Source organism: Rhipicephalus microplus, chromosome 8, assembly GCF_043290135.1.
Source record: "Rhipicephalus microplus isolate Deutch F79 chromosome 8, USDA_Rmic, whole genome shotgun sequence".
NCBI lineage: Eukaryota > Metazoa > Arthropoda > Arachnida > Ixodida > Ixodidae > Rhipicephalus > Rhipicephalus microplus.
Window position 1 is genome coordinate 46589233 of NC_134707.1, and position 13269 is coordinate 46602501.

The 13269-nt window shown below is 43.7% G+C and overlaps 1 protein-coding gene across 1 annotated transcript; it reads left to right on the top strand.

The window, feature by feature from the left end:
- Positions 1–4058: 4058 nt before the first annotated feature.
- LOC142768257 (uncharacterized) lies at positions 4059–8840 on the top strand. The gene is made up of 2 exons (XM_075870211.1): positions 4059–5285; positions 8817–8840. The coding sequence occupies exons 1-2, from the start codon at positions 4059–4061 to the stop codon at positions 8838–8840; spliced, it is 1251 nt and encodes a 416-aa protein (XP_075726326.1).
- Positions 8841–13269: the final 4429 nt, after the last annotated feature.

Sequence of the window (13269 nt, forward strand, 5' to 3'; positions counted from 1 at the left end):
TAAGACGTGGTTTCCATAAAAAAAACATTAAAGTATTTCTAGTCTAGTTCCATGAAAATTGTTGTCTATCTTCAACACAATATTTTGACATTAACATATTATTTCGCGAGGCCCTAAATGTGCATAAACTGCTAAGGTAAGCATCTGAAGAGAAGTCAGGTTGCAATAATTCTAACGCGTTGTTCATAAACACATGGACTTTTTAAGAAGATTGTCTGTAGCTGATATGGACACCTGGAAAAAAACACGGCTTTTAAGGTAAATTTTTTAAAGTCATATGCGTCGAAATGCAAAACAGTATAAAAACACCTTCAACCTGCAGGCTGAACGAGCTTTTTATAGTGTTTTGTAGCTATTTAAATCTTCCGCAAGTTTTAAGTAGCTGGCCACCTGATAATTCCTCAGAATTTTAGACCTTCGGGGACACTTGAATGGCAAAGCCTGCTTGGTACAATCGGTACAATATGCATTGTACCGATTGTACGCTTTTCAATTGAAGATCAAATATTTTTAGTTACACTGACATGCTCAGTTGACTTCACTGCTTCCCTATTCTACCCAGGAGCATTTTCAGTTAACTTTTTCAGCACTACGCCTGTGAACTGCCCACACCGAGCCAAGCAACACCATCAAGCGATGACGCGGTGTTATCATTCATGTCACTTGACCTGATATCACACTCGCCACAGATTTCATCCACCCGCCACACCATGGTGATGGCAGACAACGAGCTCCTTATTCACGTGCGATAATCGGGTTTACTTAGAATTTTGTACCGCTTCTCCTTCCATGCTTCACTGAAGAAGTGGTGAAACGAGGCCCTTCAGCCCTTCATCTTCAGGTATGATATCCAGCAAATTTACTGGTAAGCCTAATTAGGTTGAACACCAGAAATTGAATATAGGAAATTATTGGAGGATGTGTAGGCACAATTTAAAGTATCGCAGCATCTCGTTGAAGCCTCGGGGTCACATTGATATCACAGCCGCTTGTGGATGTTGCTTTGAGACCGATGTAATAATGAACAAGGCTGTTCTTTTTTGATATAGTCGAGAAAATGAAACATGGAGCCATAAGGTCACAAATACATCATTAGTAAGTTATTAGTAACGGCATACAAATAGAACAGCGGTAATAAATTACGATGAAGCAGCGATGCACAAGCCAGTCGAGACTTATTCCTGCAGCCTCAGCCACAGGTGGCACGTCGCCAGCCTACCTGATGTATATACCAATAAGACGTAGGAGCACGCAAGTTGTCAAAGACAATTGCAACAACTAGCACTGCTTATCACTGCCGAAATTCTCCCTAGTCTACTACTGCGACACTGACGAATAGACTAAACTTAGCTCACCTGTTTTTTTTTTATTTTTACTGCTATCACTGCAGGAGCTTTATGAAAACTACAATGACGCATTGCCTGAAGTGCATGGTTTATTTAGAAACCAAAAAAAAACCACAACATAAAGAAATGCGACTCGCTAGCGAGCTTCACATTCCAGTCACTTGACGTTGTCCATTCAATATAACATAAATATCAGCATGTAAACGCTTTACTTACCATCCTTGAACTCGGTGTTCTCCGTATCGTACTTCCGTTGATAATTCTTCCAACAGGAGCTGAAATTCCACAGTCTGAAATCATTTGCGTAAAATGCCATGCTTAGTGGGGCTGCTTCTATTATAACTTTGTTCTCTCTCAACGTTTTGAGTAACATTCACCGTTATTGTTGATCTGGTATCGTGCGACTTGTGCGAAAATTGAGTTGATGAATTCAACATGCAAAGATAAAAAAGTATGGTTTCCTGTTATGATTATTGTTCAGCATATACATTTTTATTTTGAACCCTAGGCGTCTGGAACAGCAGGTGGGCTTGAAAGAATGCCCACGCAGTAATAAGTTGAGTTTTTCATGCTGGAGTGAATAGGATAGGTGTGCTTGGTGTGGAACGTCAATCACTTGTAAACAAAAGCCATAGAACTTACAAAATTTCTTGACGTATATTCATTTGCACCGAATAAAAAATGCTGTAAAGTCTTTGCTCATGATTAAAAACACATGCATACAAATTACGCTTATTTTTCCTTGACTGTGCTGATAGCATAAGTTTGGATTAACAGGTCTCCTGCCACAAGTTGTCTTGATGATTTGTTTTGTTTTCGGACATCAGACTAGTTCTAACAAAATAAGCCGCACAGCAGTATTTCAGGCACCAATAATGCGTCCTGTAATAACAAGCAGCAGTTTGAAATATATAAGCTTTTAGCCTGAAATGATACTAAAAAGAATGGTGTTGGAAATGCCGTGCACAAAAATTTGATAGAGACATGACAGAATTTCATCAGGCTCTCCTTCTCGAGTGAAAAAAAAAACAAGAATACTGGACGGTAATTGTATTCCACAGGACAATTATAAAACAGACGTGAAGATATCTAACTGAAATAGCTTTCAGTAAAAAATAATGTATAAAGTAGTGTTTGATGAAACAGATCATAATGTTCAATGATAAGACATAAATCAGTTGTGCTAAGTTGGCCTAGCGATGTATTTTGGAATTATCTAAACCGTAGTCCAACAAGTAATCTTTTCTCCCCTCCTGACGGTGCACGTGAATATTAGGAGGGAGCTGGTAAACGCGATCAGTTGTATCTGACCTCCGAAATATTGCAACGATGTTAAAAAAGCTCAGTGGGAACTTTGCACTATTGTCCTAATCCTACAAACTTAAGTTACCTTCCAATTCAGCCACTGCCTGGACGGTGATAACTTTTCACAGATACTCCCTGCTTAAAGGGTGATAAAGCTACAAGCACCACTGCCCATTCGCTGGACGTGATGCTCAACGAGTGCTTTGTTTAGGGCGAGTCATATGTCTGTCATCCGCCAAGGTCCCACTAATATGTTCTATAAGAAAGCGCACGGAATGGCCGTGGATAAATTTTAAATATTCTCGCAAGTAAAAAATGAAAACATTTCCACTTAAACACATCCCCTTAAGAGGCTCCAGGATTCGCAGTCTTCCCACTCGATCAAAGTATAAAACGCGAACTAAGGCGTGTGCATGAGGTACAAAGTTTAATGGGCATGCACTCTTGTTCCGCTGCATGAGCCACGATACCTTCCTAAAGCAAAATTTTGTTTTAGTTCTAGTTAGGTGAAAGGAGTTTATAATTATGGAGATACTTCAGGCGTAAACTGATCTTTTATCGTCTGTGCCATGGCACTTTGAGAGATTGTGCACGCCTGCAATATCCATAACACAGATTTCGATGAGTTCACCATTCTAAAAAACCTTCGCAACCTCAAGAGACTACGCAATAAAATTTTGCTTCTACTATTACGAAATGCGAGTGAACAGCTGTAAATAGTAAATACATTAGTACATTAGGTTCCAAAGAAAAAACTAAACTTAGTTTTTTTGCCGAACCTCTTGTGCTGAAGCTATTTCAAATAGACAGCCTAATCACGGTGCGTTGGCTACAAAAAGAATGGCTAGAAACACTCCCCACACTTTTTTCTAAATAGCATTTTAGCAATTATGTTTCGTCTTTGATTGACGATTGCACTGTATCCAATCTAATGGACGCTTAAGAAATTCCAATAGAAGAATTATTGAATTGTTACACCAATAATAAAAATGCAGAGGGAGACAAAAGGAGGAAAAAGGGAGGGAGGGTAACGAAGCTTTGACTCGGTTGGCTACCCCAATCTTGCAGTGTGGGAAAGGAGGAATAATATTATTTAAAGGAAAGGGGGCCACTTTTGAATCGTGGAGACAAGTGCGATTCTATTTTGACTGGCTCAAGGTAGTACTCCAAGAGGAGTGTGGTTGTGATACAGGCCAGCAACAGTTTGCAAAGCACAAAAGGAAGGCGAATCAGTTGGCGGAGTTCTTGTGGCAGAACGTCAGGTCAACATTTACTTCAAAACCACGACTGGCTGCAACAGGCAGTAGTGTCACTTACCTGGGTGACGTAAGGATCCCTGCAACTGTGGAGCAAGTCCTCAAAAAGGGTCCCAAATACAGTTTCCAACCCCGTTCAACGCGTCCTGAAATGTTGTCCCACGTGCATCGATTTGGCCAACGTGTACAAGAGCAGGACCAGCAGAGGGCCATCGGGGATGGAATAGACTGCCTGGTGAAAACCGTGAGTGATCAGCGGGTTCCTAGGCCTCCTCTAAAATTTGTCGTCAAGGCACTCAAAGAAAGGAACTTGATGGTTCTAACCTCAGACAAAGAGGGAGGATTCGTGGTTCTTCCTGAACGCATGTACGAGGACAAGGCACTAGATGCAGTGTGCAAAAACTTCAAGGAGGTGCATTTCTGTCCAAAGAAACGGAAAACCATGATACAAAAACTGTTGAAAGAAATGAACCTTGATGCGCTCTGCAGAGAAGTGGTAAAAACAAGCAATGTGACGCTACAGTCATTTTTCACTTGCAAGACGCACAAGTGTGACTACCCGCTTCGCCTCATTGTGTCCGAGAAGGGCAGCTGGCAAAGGGTAGTGTCACGGTACCTACAAAGCGTACTTGGCTCTCTTAACAGCGGTGACCCTTTCTTAGTGCGAAGTTCTTTGGAAATCGTTTCTACTTTGAAGGAAAGCTTACCAGTGGCGTCCATGGCTTTTTCAATTGATGTGGAAGAGCTTTTTTACTCAATTCCACATGGCGCGCTTTTTGATGCTGTCAGGAGTGCAATCGAAGAATTCGGTGAAATTAGTTTCCAAAACAAGCATGGTATCTTCGTGAATAACTTTTTGGGACTTTTAAAATTCTACCTAGAGTCCACTGCAATCGGCCACCAGGAGGGCACCTACGTCCAAAAAGCTGGAATTTGTATTGGATCTGCAGTCGCACCTGTTCTTAGTGACATTTTCTTGGCAGCCTTCGACCAACGCCTGAAGGATGATCTGTCCCATTTGGATGTCGTTCGCACCTTCAGGTATGTGGACGACTACCTTATCGTGCTTGGGAAGGTCCCATGTGAACGGGTACAAGGTGTTGTGAAAGGTGTCCTTGAGGTTTTCAACAGACACTCCAGTGGCCTGAAGTTCACGCACGAAATGCCGGTTGATAATGAGATCCAGTTTCTGGACCTACGGCTGAAGTTTGCCAAGGAGCACATCTGCTTCAAGTACAATCCGCGATCGAAGAAAGGCTTGTTGCCTTTTGATAGTGCGCACTCGAAGTTGATTAAGAGGGGCATTGTGTTGTCAGCTTGTGCGGAAGCCCTCGACAAGTCTTGCCCTCATCTGATCTCTGAAAGCTTCGAGGATCAGGTAGCTCGTCTGGGTGCGGCTGGGTACCCAGCACAGTTTTTAGCTAGCGCTTGTGAAAGCCTTCTTAAAAAATACAAGGGCGGGGGTCCAACTGTCGAAGGAAGGGAGAAGAGGCCTATTCATGTTATGCCTTACTTACATAGTGTTTCCCATAATGTAAAAAAGGTGGCTAAGAGGTACGGTGTTGATGTACTGTTTTCTGCGCCTACAAAGTTACGTCAGATCTGCTCGTTAATGACTAAACAGAAGAAGGCAAAATGCACAAAAAAGCATGCGAACGTGTTCATTAGGTGTGTATTTGCGGTTGTATATCTGATTCCTTTGTCGTGTGGGAGGGTGTACATAGGGCAGACGGGGCGTTGCCTCAACGAACGCTTGCGTGAGCACAGTCTGGCCGTAAAAGGAAAAAATGGCGGTCATTTAGATTTCCACTGTAGGACATGCGGTTGCACCCCCCGTTTCGAGAGTGCGTCAGTCATGGCTAAGGCGCGTGAAAAGACCGAAAGAGAGATAATTGAAGCGTACTTTATCAGGCAATATGATGACAAGTGCATAAGCATGCCTTCCATTTCACTTTCGGACAGGGAAATGGTCTTTCTGCAAGGTCATGTGTAATGTTGTGGCTGACGCCTTGCATTGTGTTCTCTTCCATTCATCTTTCTTTGTGTTGTTTATTAGTGTTCTTGTTTTCTTTCCCATGTGACGCTACGGAATGTTTTGTTAGATTTTATGTTAGTATAGTTTTTGACTCTCTCGGCGTACTGCTTCTTCTGGTTTCTCATTTGGGGCTGCTTGGAGTGAATATGAAAATGTTAATTTATTGTTTTATTTGGTGCTAAGCGCTATTTTTAGGGTTTTAAAACGAAAATCTCTAGAACATGTTTTCATTTTTTCATGCTTTAGTTGATGCTTGGTGCAATGAATAATAAAAGATAAAAGATGAGCGCACACCTTGGGAGTAAGCAGTTTAGATCGTGGTGGGTATCACTTTTGTATTTTGCCATTTTTCACGTTTGTCATTGTGGTGACAGTCAATTTTGATTTGATTTGGTTGGCTTTGTTTGCGGCGTCTTTGGTTTTGTGCGCATCGTGGAAGCGCAGCGTAGCATGTATATATTGGCTTCAAAAAACGACAATAAACAGTTGGTAGTCTGCACTCTTTCCTGTCTCTCTTGTTTTTTTCTTCAAGTTTGTGCAGCAATTCAATTTTTCGATTTTTAGAACTCCCACATCTCAATAAATCAAGGAAAGTATCTATACAGTTTGTAGCCCCTAGAAACATAGAAAACCAAAAGTACGATTTTTTTTTGCAGCCGGCTGTGTCACGTAGACTTCTGCTGAGATACAATAATATTTTATAAAAAAAGGTTCTTCAAACTAGTCAGACAATTCAAATACAAGGCAACTTTCAAACAAGGGGCTACCTTACGCCTTAGCCTAGAAATGTCGCGTGTTTCTTTTGATCGTGCCAATCGGTCGCCATTTTGTAACCTGAGAGTATCATGTATATATGTTTGCACATACTAGAGATAGCTCGAGAATATGCTAGAGAATATGCTATTCTAACCCACCGCATAAAAATATTTATGGCCTTGCTCACAAGGCAGCTTCTTTCATAGCTTCTGTGACAGCGCGCGTGTGACTTGCTAGATTAACTTATGGGGAGATGGCAGAGTTTACAAGATACGTCCCCAGGTGTTACAATGGTTTGAGCTGCTTTCGCCTTTCGTGGTTTCAGGTGTTATGAAGGCCGCCCTGGTGCAGGTTATACAAGGCTCAACCAACTGTATAGGAAGTGTTTTCATCAGAAAATAAACATTAACTCATGGTAATGAAAGAAAAAATTATGTTCTATGTCATGCCTGCAAGGGCACACTTTGTTCATGAAAACTATTTAACACGCGCGAAAGTAGCCTTGAGCATTAAGTTTATTGTAATTGTAACATTACCAAAATCTAATTTCGCGGTTCACGGACAAAAAGCCGTAGAAGGCCCTTACAAATTTGGCCACAATATCTATAATAGCATGGTGCGCCAGAGCAATCTGCGTAGTTGCATAAATTCAGCTCTAAATCTATTCTGTGAGTTGTCTAAGCCATGTCAGAACGCCCACTACTCATCATGCTAAATTTCATCGTTACACTATGCTGCTATGGCAAGTCTAGTGCACCCTTTCTTTTTTCTGATGATGTCTAGTGTCAAGCGCTTAGTTTTCGTGTGCTTGCTTTATGTTACGGCCTTTTCAAACGATTTGCTGTCAGGTTGGATGATCACAGAGTCTATCTTCTGTCTAACTTTTGTAAGCCTCCGCAAGTACCCAACGGCAGCAGTACCTGGTGACCAACGTGACGCAATGTGGATCAACCTTTCGCGAGGCCGGAATTTTTCTTATTTTCTTATTAGGAGAAGTAGAATGTGGGGTATAGGCAGATCTATCCTTTAAAATAACGCACGTACAACCAATTACCGCCCTTGCAGACAGCGATGAAAACACTTTCATGCTCCCACTATCAGCGTGGGAGTCGACACAAATTGCCCGCAGGTTAACAGAACAGTTCACATGCCGGTGTTACGGGACCTACTGATCGTACGTGGCGCTGCGCTGGGCGCCTCACCCGACCACATACAACCAGAGATGAACATTGTCTCGTACACGACGGTGCACTGGCTGGTAAAAAATAGCATCGCCCTGATGCTAAAAGAACACACTACAAATAAAAGAAGAAAATTGCAGGCGCGCAATAAAAGCAAAACGATGAACACCTCCCCGAAAGGAACCCGGATGGGATGCGAAGCAGAAGCGTTGCGCACGGGTGGCGTCGCGGGTTGAACGGTGCTAACGCGGGTATTGCAAACAGTGCTGGAAAATTCGTTTGCAGTGATGGCTCGTGCAGGTCTTGTATGTGACACGTACAGACACGTTTGAACGCGTACGTTAGCGCGCGTAATGTTTATTGTGCGTGAACCAATGAGAAGGTGGTCTAGTGACCGGTGGTCGCGGCAGGTGTTGCAGGCGTACGGACGAAGCGGCAGCAGTGGGACGAAGCGGCAGCACGCGGCAGGTGAGGGAGAGAGTGACGTTCGCGCACACTGCGAAGGTAGCATGACATCAACGCGCAGCAGGGGCGTGACCTACTTGGCACAGTGCCAACAGCTGCTCCACGCGGCGCGCTCGTACGGAGGGACAGCGTTACACAGGTTAGTCAAAGAACTGCTTCGCATCTAAAGTATAATAAATATTTCTGGGCTTTTACGCCCGGTGACACGATACGAATATCAGAGACGCCGTAGTGAAGGGCAGAAGTTTGATGTTCTTTAACGTGCACTGACTTTGGACAGTAGACGGACCGCTACCATATTGCCTACATCGAAATGCCTCTGCAGTGGCCGGCCACTGCAGTGCCACCGTAGTGACCGGCCAGAGTGCTTAGCTGCTGCCACCGCAGCAGCCGAGCACTCTAGCCACTGATCCATCGAAGTAGACAACAATAAAAGTGTATTCACCCTTTAACTCTTAACAAACGCTTTCAGGTGCACAAGGTGGACTATTTCTGATCGAGGGTGCCGTCGCTGTGATTGTGTTAATCAATCAAGCACAAAGTCTTGGACTAAGGGCTCCTATCGTCGGGTAATTTTGAAACTTCCGAAATACTGGCGCAAGAGTTTTCTCTTTGACCACGGAGTCTAATCGACGTACACTCAATAACACGGTCACCGAGTGCGTACTGTTGGTCCCATCGTCATAGGTTTCAGGGTCGGCTGTCCGTATGTTGCCGCTCTTCGATACGTATTCGAGCAAGTGCGCGGGGTTTTTCGGTACGTTGAAGGAAGCTGGCGACGTTAATTATGATGTTCCCGTCGTCGGGGTGAGGAAACGTCGCATCCAGCATGGTTGTGACCGAGTAGTCGAAGACAATCTCGAAAGGAATCACCTTCGTTGTGTCCTGTGATGCTGTGGTTTACGCCAACGTGACGTACAAAAGGACTTTATCCCACATGATGTGCTCAACGCCGACGTAGGCACATGGTGAGAATGGCAGCGAGGGTCCGAATTGGTACGCTTCACTAAGGCCGTTTTTACCCTTGTGGCCATGTTTTTACAATAAACAGGGCGGCTTAAGCGTCGAATCTGAAGCATTATATAGGTCTGCGCTGAAGGGCGCAGCTCTACAAGCGATAAGGTTCATGGGTGCGCTGTACCGGAGAACCATGAGAGCTATGAGGGCACCTATCTCGCGCCCTCACCCTATGTCACGTATGTGCTTGTGCGCTGGTCGGTGCACAGACCAGTACAGAGGGAGACCACACCCGCAATAAATCAAGAGTATTGATGGGCTGACTTGGGTCAGAAAGAAAGCCAATATTCACCGCTCGGCGACGGCGAAATGCAACAGCGTGCTGGAACGGTTGCCTCCAGACTGCCCGCCGTCCACCGCAGAGGTCTCGGCTGCTGACCCAAAGGATGCATGTTCGACCCTGGTCGCGGCGGTCGCATTTTCATGGACGCAGAACCGTAGAGCCGCGCGTTCTGTGCGGTGTCTCTGCACGTCAACGAACACCTGATGGCCGAAACTTTCAAAGCCCTACACTACGACGTCGCTTATAATCATATCGTGGTTATGGGACGTCAACCCACGGATATTATTATCAGACCAGCCACTGGCGATTGCGGTGGTTCCTTATCTATTCGTTTCGTCGCAAACATTCATTCATCAGCATTGCATACGTCTACACTCAATCACAAGTGAGACCTGCGGGAAAAGAAAGAGATAACATAGTCCACTTCATTTCCTTTTTTCAAAATCAATCATGGACAAGGTCGTTGTTGCTCTATAAAATTTTGGCAGATGTGAGGCATTCTAGTAAAGCATTTCATGTTAATTAGTATTCAGTGAGTGGAAGTATAAGTAATCTTAGCCGAATATTCGCAATTCAGCCAAGCGGCATACGAAGTTCATCGAGGTCAGTTGTTCGGCTTACCTGGCCAGCCGACTACACTTGCGTGTGTCGCGGTACCACGTAACGCCGGAATTAACGATAAGCACAGACGTCAGTACCACTGCAGTGAAGCGATGTCAAGGTCTATTCGAATAGGTCGCCAAAGTTTCGGTAAAAAGTGCTTCAGAAGCCATTGCCAGCGACGTCATCATGGGAAGTTATTGCAGCGGCGATTCAGGCGCCACTGCGCGTGAAGGGAACAAACACTAATAGAGAAAAACTAAGTTTAATTCAAAGTCGAAACACTTACTATGCTTTACAAATGGCATACTTTTTCCTTAACAATATTATGTAGGTATAAGGAGCAGAAAATTTATGACAGTTCTTTATTATTACAACCAATACTTTTCTAGCGCCCTCTGGTCACGCATATAACACTCAGTGCAGCTCTTGCACTTCATAAAAAGGCACGCTCATAAAATTAGTCTGCAATTAGACACACCCTCTCAAGTGTTCTCGTGCTCTGTACTTGCTTGCTTTCTCGGCAGTTCGCGAAATCGGGAGGTGCGTTTTATCGTTCATGAACGTCTGAAGTGCAGTGTCCAACGGGAAGCGGCACGACTCCTCGGGATTACATTCAACGCCGAGTGCTTTCGTCGGTACCTGCGAGAACGATGTGCTGTACAAGGATGCAGCTGCGAAAAGACGAATGCCTGCCTGGTGACCCACATCTCCTAGATAAGAAACAGAGGTTTTGGTTCGGAGAACAGTGCTCGCTGGACTTTCATGCATCACTATTCCTGTGGCTCGGTTTCTGTCTCCTAGATAAGAAACAGACGTTTTGGTTCGGAGAACAGTGCTCGCTGGACTTTCATGCATCACTATTCCTGTGGCTCGGTTTCCTTCTTCAACATGAAGTGCCAACTATTATTCGCGTTATCGGTGAGCAGATGATCATGTTATCTATCAGGCTACAATTCGCGTATAGTGGTAATTTATTATAGCATAATACAAAATGAAGACAAGGAAAGTAGTGGCCGCAGATTTTTATTGTGCTTATTACCATTATGTGCAGTATTATATTAGAGCTATTGTGAACATCATATAAAACTGTAATGTCATCTTATTCGTGTGACTATAGTCGTCGTTTCTTCCTGTTAAAGCTGAAGAACACAAGCATTGTACATGATAAAGAACCTGTGTATGTGTGAAGCTAGTAAGCAACGCTGCAGAAATGACAGGTATACGCTATTGGTTGCTCTATTCCATCTACGGAAGATGCCACGAACATCGAAAAAAAGTTCGAAGAATAGGTTTCCCTGTAAGACCGAGGCTAAGTGGACGGTAGTACACTTCAACATCACTAAGTAGTCGTGAGTCGGTATCAGATTAGCTGGCGTTGACTTGACGTGCACTCGTGCAGGACTCGGTGCAGGACTCGGTGGCTCGGTTTCCTTCTTCAGCATGAAGTGCCAACTATTATTCGCGTTATCGGTGAGCATATGGTCATGTTATATATGAGGCTACAATTCGCGTATAGTGGTAATTTATTATAGCATAATACAAAACGAAGACAAGGAAAGTAGTGGCCGCAGATTTTTATTGTGATTATTACCATTATGTGCAGTGTTATATTAGAGCTATGTGAACATCATATAAAACTGTAATGTCATCTTATTCGTGTGACTAGTCGTCGTTTCTTCTTGTTAAAGCTGAAGAACAGAAGCATTGTACATGCTAAAGAACCTGTGTATGTGTGAAGCTAGTAAGCAACGCTGCAGATATGACAGGTATACGCTATTGGTTGCTCTAATCCATCTACGGAAGATGCCACGAACATCGAACAAAAGTTCGAAGAATAGGTATCTCCGTAAAACCGAGGCTAAGTGTACGGTAGTACACTTCAACATCACTGAGTAGTCGTGAGTTGGTATCAGATTAGCTGGCGTTGACTTGACGTGCACTCGTGCAGGACTCACCGGCGATTGCCTTTACGCCAGTCCTTAGCGATCAGGGGTCTATCAAAAGTAATTTGACTTCAACTTTCGCGCAAGCGCATGTAAAATGACGTCACTTGTGTACGAGCTATTGCTTCACATCCGCTTTATTTCTTGCTTCACCGGAAATGTTCCCTCCTCACACAGATAGTGCTAAGCCCCATGAGCAACTGATCAGCCGCCATTTTCTGAGCGTACGTGCTTCGGTGGGGCCTTCGCTGCCAGTTTTACCTATACCTCGGCGAAATTACACGTACGACGATGTGCATATTGTAGGTCTCATTGGAGGCGAGATTTTCCTTCATTGTTTCTCTTCCAATTTTTCGCTAATCTGCAAGCCGCCGATCCTCAGTGCTGCCGCGCGGCGATCTGCATTCGCGCTGTCCGTGTGCTTACATAGACATTGAATCACGTGTGACGCATACCGCTATATAACAAAGGCCACGGAATGTTGGTATGTGCCACAAGTAGATAGATAGATAGATAGATAGATATAGATAGATAGAGAGATAGATAGATAGATAGATAGATAGATAGATAGATATAGATAGATAGAGAGATAGATAGATAGATAGACAGATAGATAGATAGATAGATAGATAGATAGATAGATAGATAGATAGATAGATAGATAGATAGATAGAACGTGTCAAAGTGTTTTTGGAAATGCCCCACATTTTAAAATATTGAAAGCAGCTGATACACTTCGTTTCTTGCTGTTGATTGTTTATGCTGCACCGCCATACCACCCACTTTGACATGTGGGCAACCTAAATAATGCAATGCTTCACAAAAGTATGTTAGACCTCAGACACGTTCACTACGTTTAAAGAAACAGGGTTCATTATCACAATAAGTGTTGCAAGTCGAGCACAATGGCGGGCATGATGCATCGCTCCCTCTTTGCCAGTCCTACAAATGGCTTCATTTTCCAAACAAAATATTTCAGAAAAGTATTTGATGAACCGCTGACTCTTATTTTGTACTCCTAGAACACCATTTGTTAGGTTCCGAAGCAGTCGCCATCTTAACTGTGAATTTTAACCGAG